General features: G+C 39.1%; 1 protein-coding gene and 1 non-coding gene across 2 annotated transcripts; one reads left to right on the top strand and one right to left on the bottom strand.

The window, feature by feature from the left end:
• Positions 1-3,415: 3,415 nt before the first annotated feature.
• Positions 3,416-3,522, bottom strand: LOC138869934 (small nucleolar RNA R71). Its single transcript, XR_011400169.1, has one exon. It is a non-coding gene; the product is annotated as a small nucleolar RNA R71 (small nucleolar RNA).
• An 8,713-nt stretch (positions 3,523-12,235) lies between these two features.
• Positions 12,236-13,550, top strand: LOC138868673 (uncharacterized). The gene is made up of 3 exons (XM_070146239.1): positions 12,236-12,535; positions 12,629-12,686; positions 13,447-13,550. Exons 1-3 carry the CDS (start codon positions 12,236-12,238, stop codon positions 13,548-13,550), a joined length of 462 nt encoding a protein of 153 aa, XP_070002340.1.
• Positions 13,551-20,993: the final 7,443 nt, after the last annotated feature.

Genomic DNA, 20,993 nt, shown 5'->3' with positions numbered 1-20,993 from the left:
AAATGGCTGGCTCCAATCAGGTTTTACCATAATATGAGCACTCACAAGCTTTTCTTTTATCAATTCGAATCCTCTTAAGCACTTCATAGTGGAAACAAACTTGACATCCTTCGCTAGCAATGCAGTCAACGACTTCATAATGGTGGAAAGGTTTTTGCTAAACCTCCTATAAAACCCAGCATGTCCCAAAAAACTCCCTATGCTCTTCATAGAGGTCGGTGGAGGTAGCCTAGCAATTATATCAACCTTAGCTCTATCAACTTCAATGCCATGTACAGTCATTTTGTGGCCCAAGATAATTCCTTATTTCACCATGAAGTGGCACTTCTCCCAACTAGAGGTGGCAAAATGGTTAAAACAAAACAGTTATCCACCCATATTATCCATCAAAAAATGGGTTGGTTAATGAACCATTTAAAACGGGTCGAATATGGATAAGAACCATATTATCCACTTAGAAAATAGTTAACCAAATTGATAACCAATGGATAACTAATATGTTTAACTTTTATATTTGTAAAGCCTCAAATTGGGGTTCCTCAAGTTTGGAAGACTAAGAATTCTTCCATATGTGATCATATTCATGAGGCCATGAATAATATGGATATCCATATTATCCGACGAATAACACATTTTTTATTTATCTCTAATATGGGTCGGATCGAATAATTTATCCTTTTTTTGAATTACCTATTTTAACCCACTCATATTCGACCCGACCCTCCCGTTTTCCACCCCTACTCCCAGTTAAGAACCAAGTGAGTGGCTTCACAAAGTTCAAGCACAAGCTCTAAATTCTTCAAGCAATCCTTAAAGTCCTCACCAAAGAGGGTGAAATTATCCATGAATACCTCTAGACACTTTTCGTTTATATTGGAAAATATAGACATCATTCACCTCTGAAAAAGTGGAAGGTGAATTACACAACCCAAATGGCATCCTCCTATAAGCAAAAATACCTGACGGGCAAGAGAATATGGTCTTCTCAACATCTTCTAGGGCAATGTATATCTAATTGTAACCTGAGTACACATCCAAGAAGTAGTAGCATCCATGTCCAGCCCCTTTCTTGAGCATCTGATCAATGAAGGAAAGTCGGAAGTGGTCCTTCCTTGTTGCATCATTCAGCCTTCTATAATCAATGCACATTCTCCACCTAGTGACTGTTCTTGTTGGGATCAATTCATTATCTTCATTCTTAACCACTGTTATGCCCCTTTCTTAGGTACGTTATGGTAGGCGATAATCTCGTGTTTTAGTTGCTTATCGCACTCTAATTTACTGTATTTAATTCTGTTGAGCTTTAATCGCTAGTATTTTCTACTTATTATATGTTTCATGCCTTGTAGGAGTGATTACGGTTATGTAGATGTTATGGAGCTAATTCGAGCTTTTTGGAGCATTAAAGTCTTAGTAAAGGCCAAAAGGATTAAGCCGGGATCGCATTCGTGGGTCAAGAACCACATCTAGATATCGAAAAGTCAGGAAAAAAGTCATACCCTATAGAAAGTCCACAGCTACGGTGCGTGGAGCGCCACGTGGAGCATCGTTGCTATACAAAATGTTCCTGCATATTTTAATTACTAGCCCTTTAAATTTCTCCACTACTGCCTCTCATGGTGCATCGCCCCATGCGGTGTGCTTGTGCAATTTTTACAGAGCTAAAATCCTATTTCGGCTAGGAGAAGGTGGTTTCATTTGGGCCCAACCCCACTTGGTATAAATAAACAAAAAACATTGTTTTGACGACTTTTGACACATAATCAACCTAAGGAGGCTAAGGAAGTGTTGGAGGAGGAAAAGAACAAGGATTTCATCTTCCTTCCTCTCTCAAGACCGGAGTTTGGATTGAATCTATGTTTTCCTACATTTTTATTATATTTGTGATGAATTACTCCATGTCTATGGAGTAGTTCCCTTTAGAATTTTATGGATTTAGTGTATTGATATTTTTTTGTGGATTATAACTCTAGTTTTATGTATTGAAGCATTTTTGGATGATTTAATCCTTGCATTTATATTCACTTGTTCATGTAATCAATAGAGGTATAACTTGTGATATATTTGCATTATATTGATAGTTGAGTTCATTAATTCTTCTTAGTAATCTAAAGAGGCTAGTTGAATCATTGATTAAACCTAGTTAGGAGGATAATCGAGAGAGTTTCTCCTAAAAACCTCTATTACACATTCTTATATATCTTCATAGAGCTTAAATTGGTTCATCTTGTGATATTGAGACTTAATCGAGAGAGGAGTTTCCACTAAACAATTGAACTAATAATTCAGTGAATTTGAGAGACTCACTTCAACATTAGAAGTGACTTATCCAGAGTTAAATCTAGACAATTATCTTGCACGTATCCTATAAATTCCTATCTTCTCCCATTGATATCTTTCTTTGCTTATTCATTTCTTCGACTGTCATTAGTATATAGCTCTAGATTCTTAGTTAAATTTTAGTATTCATTACATAAACCTCAATTATTGATCATCTTGGATAGCAATCTAACTACAACTATGATAATATTGTTTAACTCCAATCCTTGTGGATACGATATTATATTATAGTATATTCGACTAGCGAGCATATTTTAAGTGTATGTTTTGCGCTGGTCAAATTTTGGCATCGTTGCCAAGGATTGGCAATCAATAGTGTTTGAAATAATTTGTAGTGCTAATTCATGAATTTTTCTTTTTTCTTTTATTTTTCTCTTTTTAAGTATGGTGTTCTTTGACTATGTGCAGACTACAGGTTAGATTGACGCATGACTCGAGCTTCTGGGAAAGAAGTGCTACCATATGAACCAGAGATAGAGAAATAACAATGACAACTCAGGAAGGAAAGAAATCTTCCCGAGAATATAGAGAAAGTTGGGCAATTCTCAACCAAAGAAACTATGGCTGGAGATGATGATAATGTGGATTTGGCGGCAAGAGAGGCAGCACAACAACAAGAAAAAGCTGCACAGGATGCTGAGGAAGCAACTATTAGATACATACAAATTATATATAAAGAGGAGAGGGCTCAGAGACTTGCTCAAAATCAACCCTTGGTTCCTGACCAGTTCGGAAATATAACTCCCGGGGTAGGGAGACCACTTGGCGATTATGCTAGACCGGTCTACAACCAAGGATTATCAAGTGTGAGACCACCTCCAATAGCAGCTAACAATTTCGAGTTGAAGCAAGGGTTGCTTCAAACCCTTCAAAACTGTTGTGTATTCAAAGGCAAGATGAACGAAGATCCAAACAACAACCTAATTGACTTTGAGGAAATTATGAACACCTTTCAATACAATGGTGTGTCACAAGATGCAGTTTACTTAAGGGCTTACCCTAGGGATCAATTAGAACATGGGAGGAGATGACCAGAAAATTTCTTGATACATATTTTTCCTCAACTAAAACGGGCAAGTTTAAAAGAGAAATCCATAACTTCTACCAGAAAGATGCGGAAACTATTTTTGAAGCATGAGAGAGGTTTAAGGAGATAGTCAAAAAGTGTCAACATAGCAAAATTGAACTCTGAATGCAACTCCAGGACTTTTGGGATAGATTGAAACTTGCCTCACGTAGAACATTGAGCAATGCAGTTAGAGGCCCTTTGGGAGGACTCTAGAGAAAATAGTCACAATTATAGATGAGTTATCTGAAGATGCAAATCAGTGGCCCTCTGAGAGTGCTGAAAGAAGATCAACTGGTGTTTATCAAGTTGATGCTAATACATCTGTGCAGGTACAACTTGATGCTATAGCCAAAGAAATACGGAAGAGGACCTTAGCCTCGAAACAAAGTGAGCGTTATGCAGTATGCGATATATGTGGAAGAGGACACCCTACTCATGAGTGTCAAGCCTCAACTTAGGAAGTGAATGTTGTGGGAGAATTATAACTTTAATGAAATGGGTCGGAAACATCCTAGTTATTTATGGAGTTCACCTAGGGGTACTGCAAATGCATGGCAACAAAACAACCCCGGATTTCAGGGACAAGGAGCTCCGAGTTTTGTGAATCAGCCAAGGGCAAAGTTTCAGCCTCAACAGTCCGATCACCCTGTTCTAGAAGATATAATGAAAGCTTTAATTGTCAAGACAAATGAGAAGTTAGATGCTCATGGTGCAGCTATCAAAAAACTTGGTACAAGTCTTCGAAACTTGGAGAGACAAGTGGGACAAATTGAAATAATATTATCTGAGAGGGTTCCAGGAACTCTCCCTGCTGATACTGATAGAAATCCTAAATAAATAGTGAATTCTGTGACCTTAAGAAGCGGGCAAGTATTGAATAATTCCACTCAAATCCAAAAAGAGGTTGTACCTGAAAAAGAAAGTGAGGAGCAGCTGAAAATTGAAGTTGATAAGAAGAAGAAAGGCAAGGGAATTTTTGTATATATGGTACTACATGTGCGATGATTTGAACTGCAAACGTGGAATGTTTGGGTATACTTTATATTTCGAAGGGTTTGGTCATTTTTCATCATTGTTCATCGACTTAGAGAAGGCTTATGATAAAGTGCCAAGGGAGATTTTGTGGAGATGTTTGGAGTCTAGAGGCGTTCTTGTGGCTTACATTAGAACTATTAAGAACATGTATGATGGATACAAGACTTGAGTGAAGACCGTGGGAGGAGACTCAGAACAATTCCCAGTTATGATAGGGTTACATCAAGGGTCAACCCTCAATCCATTTCTATATGCCTCGGTGATCGATGCGTCGATGCGCCACATACAAGGAGAGCTGTCATGGTACATGTTATTTTCATCGTGACATTGTTTTGATTGACAAGATGCAAGTTGGTGTTAACGAGAGGTTAGATATTTGGAGGCATACCTTGGAGTCTAAAGGTTTCAAGTTGAGCAGGACCAGGATAGAATACTTGGAGTGCAAGCTCAATGGTATGAGTTAGGTTGTGGATGAACAAATGAGGCTTGTTTCTCAAATCATCCCTAGGAGAGAGAGTTTTATATACCTTGGGTCGGTTATACAATGGAATGTAGAGATCGACAAGGATGTTACATATTATATTGCGGTGTGATGGATAAAATTAAGGCTCGTTTCAGGTGTTCCACCAAAACTTATAGGTACGTTTTACAAAGCGGTGGTCAGACCGACTATATTAGATTGGGGAGAGTGTTAGCAAGTCAAGAACTCCATGTCAAAAAGATGAAGGTTGCTGAAATGGGGATGTTGAGATGGATGTGCGAGCATACATGGCTAGGTAGAATTAGAAATTATGCTTCGGGCATGTGAAGAGGAAAGGCATAGATGCTCCAATGAGTAGGTGTGAGAGGTTGGCCCTGGAGGCCATAAGAAGAGGTGGAATTAGGCCAAAGAAGTATTGGGGAGAGGTGATTAGGCAAGATATGGCGTTGCTCAAGCTCACTAAGGACATGACCATGGATAGGAAGTTGTGGTGGTTGAGAATTAATGTAAATTGTTAGGATAGGTCTCTTATAGTTGTCATTGTCTATAGTAGTAGCTTTAGTATATGAGTTAGTGTTATTTATGTATTTTCGTATTTCTTGACTTTTGTGATTACTTGTTGTTTCTTTTGTTCCGGCCTTCTGTTTGCAATACTTAGTTTTAGTTTGTAACTTTGTATTTTTACTTCGATTTCTAATTGATGTGCCTGTGCTGCTCTTCCTTTTATCTTTCTAAGCCGAAAGTCTTCTGAAAATAGCCTCTCAGCCTTCATGAAGGTAGGGTAAGGTCTATGTATATACTACCCTCTACAAACCCTACTTACATGATTACACTGGGTATGTTGTTGTTGTTGGAGTTGTGGAGCTTGGATAGAGGCAATTTTTTGAAAGGATTTCACCACAATTGAAGGGGTAAGTAATCTTTATTCAATTTTGATATTAGATATTAATTACCCATGGATTATTACACATAGTTTATCTGAATTAAAAGTGAAATTTGGGATTTTTGACTATGGTTTGGAGAGCGAAAATTAATGATTTGAGGTTGGAGTTTGGTGAAACACATATATTTAGACTCGAATTTGAATGGATGTTCGGGATTTGTGAGTTTTGTCAGGTTTCAGGGTGCAGACCCAGGGTGACTTTTGGGTTGACTTTGCATAATTGATTCAAGATCATAGCTTTATTGTTTGGGCTTATTTCCTATGGCTTTTATTGATAATATTAAGGTGTTTTGGCTAGACTCGAGTCGTTCAAAGGTCGATTAGCGTGGGAAGGGCTTTTTGGAGTATTTCGTTCACACGTTTTAAGGTAAGTAACATATCTAAACTTGGTTTGAGGGTAATTATCCATATGGACTAAGATACTTGAGGTGTTTTGAGGGTGACACACATGGTAGATGACGGGCATGTGTGCGTACACCGGGGTGTTCATAATCCGGGTAGACTTTAGGCTACTATGAGACTTGGTGCTTTCATGCCTCGTGATGTCCGTGTTTCTCTACTTGTATGATCATTTGAGCTATGATTCTTATTAGAAACCATGTCTAGGCTATGTACTTATTTGTTTGAGATATGATAGACCTATTCTTCCTGTTTTGAGCTGTTTGCCTTATTTTTTGTCATAATTCTTCATCTGCATGTTATATCTCACTTTATATACATTATTTATTTATCATATCACATGCTCTTGTTGCCTTCTATATGTGATACTATTTGGGCCAAGTTTTATGAGTTGTGAGCCATTGAGACTTGAGCGATTGCTGGCTGATGTGGGCCTTAAAGTCGTGTTGTGAGTTATATTAAATCTGGTTGCACGCTGCAACAAATTGATATTTGGATCGGGTTATATGCCATAAAAGATTGATTTTTTGATCAGGTTGTACGCCACAATAGTTATATTGATTATTGATTATAGCTTGGTACAGGATCCGCCCCTTCGAAGTCTAATATTATAGTGATCACAGGCACATAGTTATATATGTGCTTTGGTGAGGGGCATTTGTGCCAGGAACCCATATGGTGCTAAGTGTGATAGTGTGTAATGGTGAGGCATATTTGTGCCAGGCACTGTGAGTGTGCTGAGAGTGAGTGTACTTGATGATTTCATTGTGATTTTATTGACTTGACATGTATATTTGACTGTAGGCATAGAGATGTCTTTTCCTCATGCTAGTTGGTAAATGAAATATCTTATCTATTGATTGAATGTTTGGAAAATCACAGTTTCCTTAATAAACTCACATTTTAGAAATTTCAGTGAACTCCGTTGTACTCTAATTTTTTGTAATTGTGAACGAGCTAAACATGATATCTCTTGAGTTATTTACTTTCACTGTTTTGATTACATTATGAGTTGTTATTTATTATTGGTGTTTGACCCTAACTTTCTTCCGAGTTCTTCACCGCTTTAAGCCCGAGGTTGCTTGTTATTGAGTATACGAGGTCATTTTTACTCATACTACACTCTATGCTTTATGCACAGATCTAGGCACTTCCAAGCGTGGTGATTTCTAGAGGTTTGCGCTAGTATCAACTTGTGGAGACTACAAGATAGCTGCTATGTCATTCACAGACCTAGAAGTTCTCTTTTGGTTTATTTTGTTATCACTGTTCTATTATTAACACCGTTTTGTATTGCGTATTGAATATGTATTTTGCGATTTGATAGTGCTTATGTACTCATTGACACTAGATTATGGGATGGTTTTAGTGATGTTATTGTTGTTATCTCAAATATTAATATGATTTCCCCATTGTTGAGATTAATTAGTCCTATTATTGTGAGTGTTGCTATTCTTTAGTTATTAGATTGCCTAGCAAGCGGTGGTAGGTGCCATCACGGCTTCGATGGGAGTTTGGGTCGTGAAAAGTTGGTATTTGCATACTAGGTTGCCTAGGTCTCTGGATTCGTGAGCAAGTTTAGTAGAGTCTTGTGGATCAGTATAGAGATGTTTATACTTATTTTTGAGAGGCTCTCGAATTGCTAGGAAACTTTACTTTCTTTCATTTTTGTCGTGCAGAATTGTTAATTTCGAGGTTTGAATATTTACTCTTGTATTCTCTCACATATGATGAGGACACATTTAGCCGGATCGAGTGAGTAGGCACTAGTGCCACTAGTCAAGGCCGCAAGAGTTTGGGACGATATAGGGCTTGCACTAAAGCTAGAGCAACACTTATGGAGCCACTAGTTGCTCCGGTAGAGAAGCAGATTACGAACATTGTTGTGCCGCTGGGACCAACTCAAACACCAGCAATACCTATTATTATACTTGGTCATCAAGAGACTTTGGCTCGGATCTTAAGTGTGTACACGAGCTTGGCTCAGGCTGGCATGATACCAGTTTTACTAGCTACCTCAGAGGCTAGGGGAGGAGCCCAGACTCTTGTCGCCCATACACCAGAGAAACTAGATTAGGATTATGAAACACCAGGGGTGTTGCCGGTCCAGCCAGTTATTGCTACTCGAGCTGAGGCGGGTCCATCTATGATAGATGAGGAGTAGAAGAGGTTGAAGCAATTTTAGAGGCTTCATCCTCTCAATTTTAGTAGAGGAAGAGGATGCTTAGGGCTTTCTAGATCGGTGTCATCACATTCATTGCATATCGGGTATTATGGATAGTAGTAGAGTTGCCTTTACTAATAAATGGTGGCAGACCTATGAGTCAGGCAAGCTAGCTGGTGCATCATTACTTACATGGCATCAGTTCTCTTCTTAGAGATATTTGACCCATATAATCGTGGAAAAAAGTTGTGTGTGGAGTTTTAGCAGCTACACTAGAGAGATATGACCATGACCCATTAAGAGATGAGATGCAGATTTAGAGCATCATGAAGTATGGTTGGTTCCCATTGAGAGGGAGAGGATTAGGAGGTTCATTGATAGCCTTAACTATGGTCTACATTACAGTTTGGCTCGAGAGACCGAGATGGATGCTAGGTTTGACCAGCTGGTTGAGATTTCTAGGCTCTTGGAGCATGTTCCCATGCTTGAGCGAGAAGAGCGAGAGGGCAAGAGGCCTCGTAGTTTGGGTGTTTTTGGTCGTACCTATTTTGGAGGTCAATCACATCACAACAAAGGTCGTTATTTTAAGCCTGATTAGGCAATTAATTCGATTCCTCATTGTTCATTTGGTATACACATTTCATAAAGTAATCGTCCAATTCAGTCATCCTTCAATGCACTTTTAGCTCAAACCTCTTATCGCACTCTATCAATTTATGGTTCGTCAGTATCAGGCTCTTCCAACGGTGATTCGGGTTCATGGGGTCAAAATCAGGCCCCGCAGTTATTCCTAGTTCAAGGTTGCTACATGTATGGGGAGTTGGGGCATGTGAGGAGGTATTTCCCCCATTTTCTCATAGGTCCGCTGCAGCATGGAGGTTAGTTTACGACCCCCGCACCACTTGATACACCACCCGCTCAACTAGCTCGGGGTAAGGGTCTTACAGGAGGAGTTTGCCCTAGAGGGGAAGGTCAGTCAGGTGGTGGACAGGCTCGTTGTTATGTATTTCTTGCCAGACCAGAGGTAGTTGCTTCAGACGCCGTGATCACAAGTATTATTTTTGTGAGCCATAGGGATGCTTCAATTTTATATGACCCCTGTTCCACTTATTCATATGTGTTGTCATACTTTGCTCGTTATTTGGATACTCCTCGTGATTCTTTAGATATGCCTATTTATGCATCTATACCAATAGGTGATTCTATTATGGTGGATCGTGTATGTAGGTCGTGGGTGGTTACCATCTGGGGTTATGAGACTAGAGTTGATCTTTATTGCTTAGTATGGTTAATTTTGGGGTGATTTTGGGCATGGATTGGCTATCTTCGTACCCTGCTATTCTTAACTCTCATGCTAAGACCGTGACATTGGAAATGCCAGGGTTGCCTAGGTTAGAGTGGAGAGGTTCTCTTGGTCATACTACAAGTAGAATGATCTCATATTTTAATGTTCAAAAAATTGTTGAGAAGGGCGGTTGGCGTATTTGGATTTCGTGCGAGATGTTAGTACTGATACTCCTACCATTGAGTTAGTTCAGGTAGTGAGGGAGTTCCCGAATGTGTTTCTTGCAAACTTACTGTGCATGCCACTCAACAGAGATTATGATTTTCATATTGATCTGCCGTTGGGAACCCTTCCCATATCTTTTACACCATATCACATGGCCCCAGCGGAGTTGAATGAATTGAAGGAACAACTTCAGGAGTTGCTCTATAAAGGTTTTATCCGACTGAGTGTTTCACCTTGGGATGCTTCAATTCTATTTGTGAAGCAAAAAGATAGTTCTATGAGGATGTGCATTGACTACAGGCAGTTTAACAAGGTTACTATTAAGAACAAGTATCCACTATCGCAAATTAATAAGTTTTTTCACCAGCTTCAAAGTGCTAGTATATTCTTGAAGATTGATTTGAGATCGGGGTATCATTAGTTGAAGATCAGGTCTTCATACATTCCGAATATTGTTTTCTGGACCCACTATGGTCATTATGAGTTTTTGATGTCATTTAGGTTGATCAATGCTCCAACAATTTTCATGCACTTGATTAACATCGTGTTTCATCCTGATCTAGATTTCTTTGTCATAGTTTTCATTTATGATATATAGATGTATTCTCACAACTGGGATGAACATGAGAAACACTTGAGGATCGTACTCCAAACATTAAGGAAGAAGAAGCTATATGCTAAATTCTCTAAGTACAAATTTTGGCTAGACTCGATGGCAATTTTGAGTCATTTGGTATCCAGTGAGGGGATTAAGGTGGACGTAGTTCATAAGTAGCTCAAGCCATATAATACTACTGAGATCTGGAGATTCCTTGGGTTTATTAGGTATTATCGCTGTTTTGTGGAGGGATTTTCGTCTATGATAGTCCTATTCGCTAGATTGACGTAGAAGGGTGCCCCATTCAGGTGGCCTGATGAGTGTGAGGAGAGCATTCAAAAGTTCAAGAGTTCTTCAACTACAACTCCAATTCTGGTTTTGCTTTTAGGATTGGGCTCTTATACAGTCTATTGTGATGCTTCACAAATTGGTATTAGATATGTTTTGATGTAGAATGGAAGAATGATTGTTTATGCTTCGTCAGTTGAAGACCCATAAGAAGAACTACTTAGTACACGGTTTGGAGTTGGCAGCCATTATCACACGCTCATGATTTGGAGGAATTATCTGTATGGCGTGTCTTATGTAGTATTCTTTAATCACAAGAGTCTCCATCACTTATTCAAGAAAAAGTATTTGAACTTGAGGCAACAGAGGTGGGTAGAGCTATTAAAGAACTATGATATTACCATTCTTCATCACCTGGGGAAGGCCAATGTGGTGGCCGATGCTTTGAGTAAGAAGGCTGATAGCATGGGGAGTCTTGCTTATATCCCATCTAGGGAGAGACAATTACCATTGGATGTTCTAGCTTTGGCCAATCAGTTCGTGAGGATACATATTTCAGAGGCTAAAAGGGTTCTTACTTGTGTTATATCATGGTCGTCCTTGTTCGAGAGAATCAAGGCGAGTCAGTATGATGATCCATACTTTCTTGTCCTGGGGGACACAGTTCAACATGAATATGCTAAGGAGTTAACTATTAATTATAATGGGGTATTGAGGTTTCAGGGTCGCATTTGTGTGCCTAATCTGGATGGGTTGCGAGAGTTGATGCTTGAGGAGGCCTAAAGTTTGTAGTATTCCACTCGTCAAGGTGCCGCAAAGATGTACTTGGACTTGAGGTAGCACTACTGGTGGCAGAGAATGAAAAGGGATATTGTTGAATATGTTGCTCGGTGTTTGAACTGCCAACAGGTGGAGTACAAGCATTAGGAAATGGGTGGTTTGCTTTAGAGGCTAGAAATTCCGAACAGGAAGTGTGAGCGCATCACCATAGATTTTGAAGTTGGACTTACATAGACCTTGGGGGGATTCAATGTAGTTTGGGTCATTGTGGACAGACTGACTAAGTCGGCACACTTTCCTTCCAGTCATGACTACCTACTCCTTATATCAGTTGACTTGGATTTACATTCGTGATATTTTTCACCTTTATGGTGTGCCCATGTCAATTATCTCGGATCAAGGTACTCAATTCACATTGTAATTTTATAGAGGAGCTAGGCTTAAGTTGGGCACACAGGTCGAGCTGAGTACGACATTTGATCCCCAGATGGAGGGATAGTCTGGGCGTACTATTTGGATATTGGAGGACATGTTACAAGCCTATCTCATTAATTTCAAGCGATCATGGGATCAGTTTCTACCGCTAGCAGATCTCGCCTACAACAACAACTATCAGACAAGGATCCAGATGGCTCCATATGAAGCCTTATATGATAGGCGATGTCATTCTCTGGTTGGTTGGTTTGACCCTGGGGAGGTTAGTTTTTCTTGCGCTGATTTGGTCTGTGATACTTTGGATAAGGTGAAGTTGATTCATGAGCGGCCTCCTACATCACAATCCAAGCAAAAGAGATATACGGACATGAAGGATCGTGATGTGGCTTATATGGTGGGTGAGAAGGTTCTACTCAGAGTTTCTCCCATGAAGGGTGTGATGAGGTTTGGGAAGAAGAGCAAGTTGAGCCCTAGGTATATTGGTCCTTTTGAGGTTCTAGTGAGAGTTGGAGAGGTGACCTACAGACTTGTCTTGCCACCCAGTTTATCAGGAGTTCACCTGATGTTGCATGTTTCTATGCTATAGAAGTATTATGGGGATCCATCATATGTTTTGGACTTCAGAACAGTGCAGTTGGATGGGGGTTTGAATTATGATATGGAACCAATGGGCATTTTGGACCGACATGTTCGAATGTTGAGGTCGAAGAATATAGCATCGGTGAAGGTTAATTGGAGAGGTCAACCATTCTAGAAGGCTACATGGGAGACCTAGCAGGAGATGCGAAGCATATATCCTCACTTTTTGAGCCCCCAGGTATGAATCTTGACCTGTTCGAGGACGAACGTTTGTTTAAGAGGGGGATAATATAAAGAACGGGCCAGTTGTTTTGTGTATTTGAGCCTCGTTTCCCCTACTTGATGCTTTAGATATGGTAATTTGATGTTATGTGACTTGCGGGGTTGGCTGGTTTAGCTTCGGGAAGTTTTTGATTGAATTGGGACACTTAGTCCCATAGTTGAAGACATAAGTAGTAAGAATTAACCGGAGTTTGACTTTGTTAATATCGGGTTCTAGGGCAGTCCAGCCCGTGATTTAGTAGGGTTGGGCTAGAATTTTTGGAGCCCATTTAAAAATGAGGCTTTTAAGCCCAGCCCATGGCCCGTGAGGCTTGACCGAGGATGAGCTTGGCTGGCCCGTGGGCCTAATAAAAATATGAATTTAAAATATATAGAATATAAAAAAATATATGACACAAAAAATAACAAGTAGAATATCCGAAGCTTAAAGTTTATTAAGCTCATTATATAAAAAGAACAACGTCTTAAAATGTTAATTATTTTTTAAAATTTAATTACTATTAATATTTCACTAATTAATATTACATATGAATTGTGATGTAGATGAAAGTGAAAATGTTAAGATATCCTTCTCACAAGAAGATTCAAATATGTTTAATCAAGATGATGTATTGGATATCCCACAAGCGTCATCGACATTCTTTTGAATGGTCTGTTTTGAGTTTTGGTTTTTAGTAAATGAACTATAGTCTTGTCTATTACATTTTAGTGTTTATTGTGATATATTAGAATAGTGTAAAAAGTTATTATGTTTTGTGAAATATTTTCTATAAGATTTTTTTAACTTTTAAATATTTATCTTTTTTAGGTTAGAACTTAAAGCAAAAAAATATAAAATTATATTAAAAAATGATGGGCAGGCCCGTAGGGCCCCACAACGTACAGAGGAATGGGGTGGGCTGACCATTATAACGCCCATCAAAATGGTGGTCTAGCCTAGCCTAGCCCAGCCCGTCAATTGCTAAATCTCACATGGGCTAGGCTGGGCTTGCCCGCCTCCGCCCATATTGATAGCTCTATCGGGTTCAGATTGTGGTTCCAAGAGTTGGAATAGGTCCGTTGAGTCATTTGGGACTTGTGTGCATAATTTAAGTTCATTCTGGGTTGATTTGATGTGGTTGGAATTGAGATTTTGAAGTTGGAAGTTCATTAGTTCCATAGGCTTGAATTGAAGTGTGATTCGTAGTTTTCATGTTGTTTTGTGTGATTTGAGGCCTCGAGTATGTCCGTGTTATATTTTGGGATTAGTTGGTGTGTTTGGACGAGGTCCTGAGAGGCTCGAGTGTTTTAGATTGGGTTCAGATCATTTTTTACTATGTTGGCTTTGGTTAAAGACTGTTGATCACATCTAGTTCACATTCATATAACAAGTATGAAATGGTCGTTGCAATTATAAAACCAAAAATAAGTCGGAGTCGAAATCCACATGGAGGTTAGATCGATGCTAAAGTAAATACTCAAGAAGAGAACGTGAAATAGCTAAATTAGACTTTCAAACATAGTGGGTGATTGTTATCTAAGTAGACAACTAAGAAATTAAAATAAATAGTAGCAACTAGAGAATGAAATATTTTTTGTATTTTAATCAATTAGGGGAAAATCCTAGGGATGTAACCTTCACCTAGGTGTAAACCTAATGAGTATATTAGATTAATCCTTGCTTGGTAGATCAGGGTTCATTATGACTCTGAATTCTCAAGTACCCACTCAATACCGCTCGAGCATAGAGTAGTTACACCCAAATTCATTTTCTCAAGAACAAATGGGTAAGAATCTAAGCAACTGATACGAGTCCAAGTTGGATTTTCCTTGTCTCTAGTTCAAATCCTTTAATCAAACTAGTCAAAACCTTAACCAGCTCAATTTCTTATTAGCCAAGTTTTCCTAGACTAGGTTCCTCATTCTCAAGTAAGAACTAAGTCAAATAGTCATGAATCAATGATTACAACCATTAATTCTAGATATAAAGTGTAAAGAAGGTTAAATAACAAACACTAAATCATAAATAAACATTAATATTAAGAATCCATAAGTTTTACATAATATGGTTGTGTCACAACGCTAGATAAAATCTAGTTACTCATCCTTGAAAAGATAGAAATAAAATATAAGAAGTGATTGAACACATAAAACTACAATTAAAAGATAAAAGTAGTGGGTCTTCTCCAATTTTGATCACAACTTTCCCAAAGTAGTAAACTATAACCACAACAGTTACTTGGAATATAAAACGTTTCCCTAAAAAGTGTTTCTTGTCTATTTATAGTATCCAAAAATTTTCTAACAAAAATGCCCTTCGGGGGATTCTGTAGCCGCACAATTTTGTGCGGAGCGCATTTTCTTCTAGTCTTGCACTGAGAGGAATTCTCCATCAACATAATAATCTTTGCGGCTGCATTTCAGCTTCTACTGACGCATATTTTGGCTACGGACTGCATTCTCAAGAGACTTCACACTTGGTCTTCTGCAGCTTTTCTTAGCTTTTCAGGCTTGTCAATGCGACCAGCTTTTGCGGCCGCAACATTTAGTCTGCGGACATCTATGGCCGTACTTGAATTTCTGCAAATCGCTTCTCCATCTGCGGCCACAAAATAAGTTCTGCAAATAGCACTTTCCTTTGCATTATTCCTCTTTGCATTGTTGAGCTGGAACACTCCTTTTTGAGTTAGACCTCTCCATTGGGCTCGAATCCTACAACATGCCTGCATTTCACACAACTTCAATAGATTCAAAAACAATAATCACTACTTTTGACAAAAAACTAAAGCAAGAAGGTACTAATAAGTGGTTAAAATCCATACTTATTAACACCCCTAAACTTACGTCTTTGCTTGTTCTCAAGCAAATAGATTAGTTTCCACCCCCCCCCCCAAGTGAAAGTTCGTATTAAAGAGCCAATTGTAAGTCATTCATAATTAGTTGGGACCAACAATTATCCACAATACTCGTGCACTTTCTACAAGGTGATAAAACGTATGTGACTTGCATATAACTCTAGTTCACATTTGAGCTTCAAGAATTTGCTTTACTCATCTAGGACTTTGGTTCTATTATGTAAATCATGGTGAACTCCAAACTCTTCCTCCTCTACCTTTAATTTTCCATCCCCACTTCAAGATTTAACACTCACTGACTAAAGCAATAAAGGATTCACTCTTCTCTCACAAAGAAATATCACAAGTTAGGCTTCAAGTACCATAGACTTGCCCCTCATGTAGATCTCCACTAATGTAAGCTCATTCAGGTCAAAATCAAGTAGAACTTATTTCAAGTTGTAATGAAGGCTTTTAGATTGGGGTGGGATAACATATGAGATAAGTGGTTACATCCTTCCTTAAGCACTTCACTTTTTATTTCTTGGCTCACATTTGCCAAATCCTTAGAGGCATTCCTTTTTCTTGGGGGCTAGAGAGACTTACTATCACTCTTTATTGTTCATTTCATTCTTTTTCTCCCTTAATTCTCATGCTTTAGATAATTGCCTCTTCTTCAATTTCATTAGTCTCCCGTTTAATTTTCTGTTTGTTCTTTCTTTTCTTACTTTCTCTTTTCATGGAGATCATTTATTTTCTGTCTTTTCAGTGCATTGATACCTCTTTTAGATTCCTAAACTTTCCCCCAAACTTAGGCTTTGAGCCACGTATTACATGTGAGTGTTAAGGAAGGTTCGGTTGCCAAGAGAGTATTATGAGCAAAACAGGTAAAGGCTTGTAGCATGGTTACCAATAGAGAAAGCCTAAAGGCATAAAGGGGTCAACTAGGGATAACGATCATATGGTGGCAATAGAAAGCTCAAACGGTCCAAGGAAAGCCTATAATCATTTTCCAAACCAAGAAAACTTAGAATTTCTCCTTGAAACACATTCGGGGCAAGTTCTAAACTGTTCACTCAATTACTTGGACTAACAATAAGAATTCACCTCACTTCTCATGCAACTAGATAGTAAAAGAAGATAGAGTCTAAAGCCCACAAAAATTATAGTCAAGGTAAAGATCACTATGGTCCATTCAACCACCTAATGTTTATCAAAGTTAACTCAAGAATCTCAAAGTAACTAAAGTAGATCTACTTTCTTCCAAAACCCTTATTTCAAACCATAAGAATGTAGTCAAGTATGTTGGTGCTAAATGAAGCATGAAGAACTCTTTTTGGAGAATGACATAGTTAGGGATTTTATTTATTACTACTTACTAGTATTATTACCTAAACATGAAACTGGCTCATTCCCTTAAAAAAGTTGTCACAATATCCATACTTGGGAAGAGTCACTCGGTTCACACAAAAGACCACATTTGGAAAGAACCCCCACATGAATAAAACCAAATGATTATTATCAACACTAATAAGAAAAAAATAAAAGCTACTAAAACAAACACAATTAAAGATAAACAACTAAAGAAGCTAAGGAAAGCAAGAACTACTAAAGATAAATAAAAAGTAGAATCATCCAATTATTACATTTCAATGTTGTCAATAGTATAAAATCATCAAATATGCTCCACTCCCCCCCCCCAAATAAAAAAGAGAATTATCCCTAATGCTTAACAAAATAAGATCAACGAGTAGAGAGGGCGAAGAAAATCCCTAAGTGTCTTAACTCATCACCGTGTCACTAGCAACATGAGTCTCAACTGGGTCAGCTAACTTAATATCATCATCAAGTGGGAGCAGCCTGAATATATGAACATAGCATGCACCGCCTCAACAGTGTCAGAGGCAAGGCAAGACTCCTTAGTCTGAGCAGCAGGAGCATCATGAGAAGATGAAGTTAGGTGAGGCTGGGGGGTCTAATAGCATGTCAAAAGGAAAATCTCTGGACTCAGCTATCCGGGTCACCTCAACTTGAAGCTCATCAACTGATTTCTTGCATTCCTGTGACCTCCTCATTTTCCACACATGCTTGCTCAACCGATCAATCACAACACCATGTTGTACCAATGTATCCGTGATGACCTTTTGGTTGTCCAAGACTTTGCTAAGATTCTTATCTATCTTAGAGGAATCCAGGGGTGCCTGTGAAGATGACTGCCCTGCAACTATATTATAGATCTCATACAGCTTTGAAGTAGCTACTTGCATCTAGTTTTTGAGGCTCGCAAGTGTCTCGGAGACTCGCGAGGTAGACAATGGGCCTATAGGCACAGGCATCGCCCTAGGTGCTGGAGTAGACACTGTAGTAGGGGCTGTAGTAGGAGATAAGGATGGTGGCTCATGGACAACAACTGCGGCACTGGTAGAAGGCTCAGCCAAAGTAGATGGAATATCAGACGTACTAGGAGCTACCACTACTGGCTCATGAGACTAGCCAGCAGTAGTAGAAGGTTGAATGCTCTTCTTTGGGTTCCTTGGATCTTGTTGCTTGTACAGCTCAAATGGCATGGACTCCACCTTAGCATCTGTTAGATACTTAGTAATACTACTGTGTTAGGGGTAAGAGGTGTTATCCTATTGTGCCACAACGGATCTGTTGGCCGACATCAGGATACTCACATTGATCGGGTACCCGACCATAATAGAAACCACAATATAGCTCGTGGAATGGGCATGTTTTTCTCATTCAAATAGGGATCAATTCTGCTACACACGAAGGTCTACCTCCCATTCTCCTCAAAGCAGAGATTGTTCTGGAGGATTGTCTTTCCGATAGAAATCCAAGGGGGAGTAGGTCCTAGAGCAAGGATCTCTATAAGCCATGCCCTAGCCTCCCCGTTCAGAGCCAATTTCTCTAGATACTCCTTCTGCTGCACATCATCAAACCCCAAGTACGCATTTCGAGTATGCTGATCAAACTTTACTTTCAGGTTACGCACTATTTTAGCATACACTTCCCAGACAAGATGCCCCTTTACATCTACTAGTTTCTCGGTAAATTGCATCCACCCCTTTCTTTTGGTAAACTGCTCTAGAATAGTAGGGTTGTATTTGTCTATCTTTAATGAGGAACTGCTGCTTATGAGTCAAGGACCTCTGTATCCACCACCTTCGAAAATCATAAAATGCTCGCAAGCGCAGAAATCTATCTTCCCAGACAAACTTTGTTTGATCATGCCATGCCTGCCTGTACCCTTGACCCCCCTCTCCCATCATACGGGGAATCATCGGAATTAGAGCCCGGAGCAGCTACATTAAACTTATGACTTTCACGCTCTGAACCTTGAGAAGTGTTGTGGGATATAAAAGGTACATCTAGAGGCTTAGACTGCCTCTGTGGCCTAGGTTGTTCTTCGATGTGCTCCTTCAGTAAAGATACATAATTTCTCTTGGAGGCCTCCTAGACGTGGCATAAGAGCTAGACTCTGAGAGGTTTCTATCTCTCCCTCAGCCTGTTGTTGTTTTCTTTGTGATTGATCTTGGCACACTTAAGTGAAAGGCACCTCTGCCCCTGCCCCTTTAAGATTCATCTCTTCATTTGGTAGATTCACCTTGACCTCGTGATCGTACCATTCATTGTATATGCACAAAGAGATTTGCTAGTTTAATGTCATGATTCAAATAGTTAAGACTCATATAAGTATGTGAGGACAACAAAGAAGCAATGAGGTTTTAGTTATTTCAGCATGCAATAGAATAGGGGCAAGTGCGTTCCACACAATTCGAAGTTTGCTCCGCAAAATAGGAGAGCGGACTGCAAAATTCCAAATGCGGACCGCACTTCTGCACAAGTGTGTTAGGTGTTCAGGTGCTTCCTCTCTAATTGACAGTGCAAAGGCCTTCTATAGCCGTAGAATTCATTTGTGGTCCGCACAATTATCTTTGTGGTCTGCACTTGAGATGCTCACAGAGAAAGTTTTTGATTAGTATTGCAGACCAAATATGCGCCCTGACAACAAAATCTATGGGCTACACAATTAAAGTGCATCCACACAAACAACATCCAACCAGTTACCTAATTAACAGATTGCAGACCACCAATTTCAAATGCAGTCTGCACATTCAAGCTTGTTTACCTTAGATTATGCAAATAACCCAAATAACCCAACCCAATCTATTCATGCATAATCAATTTCCTAGTGCTAAACTACCCCACATAGATATATTGAAGGAATGTAATAGCAGATGGCCTAAAAAAGTTTAAAAGGAAAAATAAAAATAAATGAAAATTAACATGAAACGAAGCAAACCAGATGGTGTAAGTGTGCTAAAATCAAAGTGAGTGCAAGTGGTTGTGGGAAATTGAAAGTGCAAGATCTTCAAGTAAGTTCTCTCAGAGTAACAGTGAAAGTTAAGGGTGTGAAAAGCGTAAAATGGAGGCTAATGTTCTATTTATACTCAGAGAATAAGGAGTGTTAGAGGCGAGCGCGGTCGCACAATTTTTCAAGTGTGGGCCACTTTGCTACCTGGGCATCAGTGGACAAGACAATTGTGCGGTCCTCACTCTTTCAAGTGCGACCGCACTTCTAACAATGTAGAATAACCACCTATTTGATGTTGTGCTTTTGCGACTGCAAAGTTTATGAAAGTCCACACTATTACTCTGCAATGGACAAAAAGTTCAGAGGATTTTCCATTTCATAGTTAAGATCAACTCTTGGAAGTGTGGTCCACAGAAGAAATCCGCGAACGCACAAGAGCTTCTGCAACAACATTTCTTTTCTATGGCCGTACAAAGAAAAAATGCAGTCTGTATTTCTGGATTTGATTATACAACCTTGTTTACCATTTCACATCTAACACTTATCCCTGTAGCACACTACAAATTATGTTAAAAATAGCAAAGGACATCTAACTTAAAGGAGAAAAAGGAAAAGAACTTGGATTGCTTCCCGAGAAGCGCCTTATTTAACGTCAAGGCACGATGCAATGTCATATCATCTTCAAGTGAAGTAAATAACTACCACAACGTGGCTCTCTCCAACTTCTCCCACATAGTGCTTCACCCGATAACCATTGACTCCAAATATTTCATTGTTCTTGTTCTTTAAGTCCAATGCACCGAAAGGTGTCACACCAATAATTTCAAATGTACCACTCCACTATGACTTAAGCTTCTGGGGAAACATTCTCAATCTTGAATTGAACAATAACATTAGATCACCAGCCTTGAACTCCTTGTTCCAAATATACTTGTCATGAAGATATTTCATCTATT

This window comes from Nicotiana sylvestris, chromosome 5, assembly GCF_000393655.2.
Source record: "Nicotiana sylvestris chromosome 5, ASM39365v2, whole genome shotgun sequence".
NCBI lineage: Eukaryota > Viridiplantae > Streptophyta > Magnoliopsida > Solanales > Solanaceae > Nicotiana > Nicotiana sylvestris.
The sequence above is the reverse complement of the archived record's forward strand: the minus strand, read 5'-3'. Positions and strand labels throughout refer to the sequence as shown.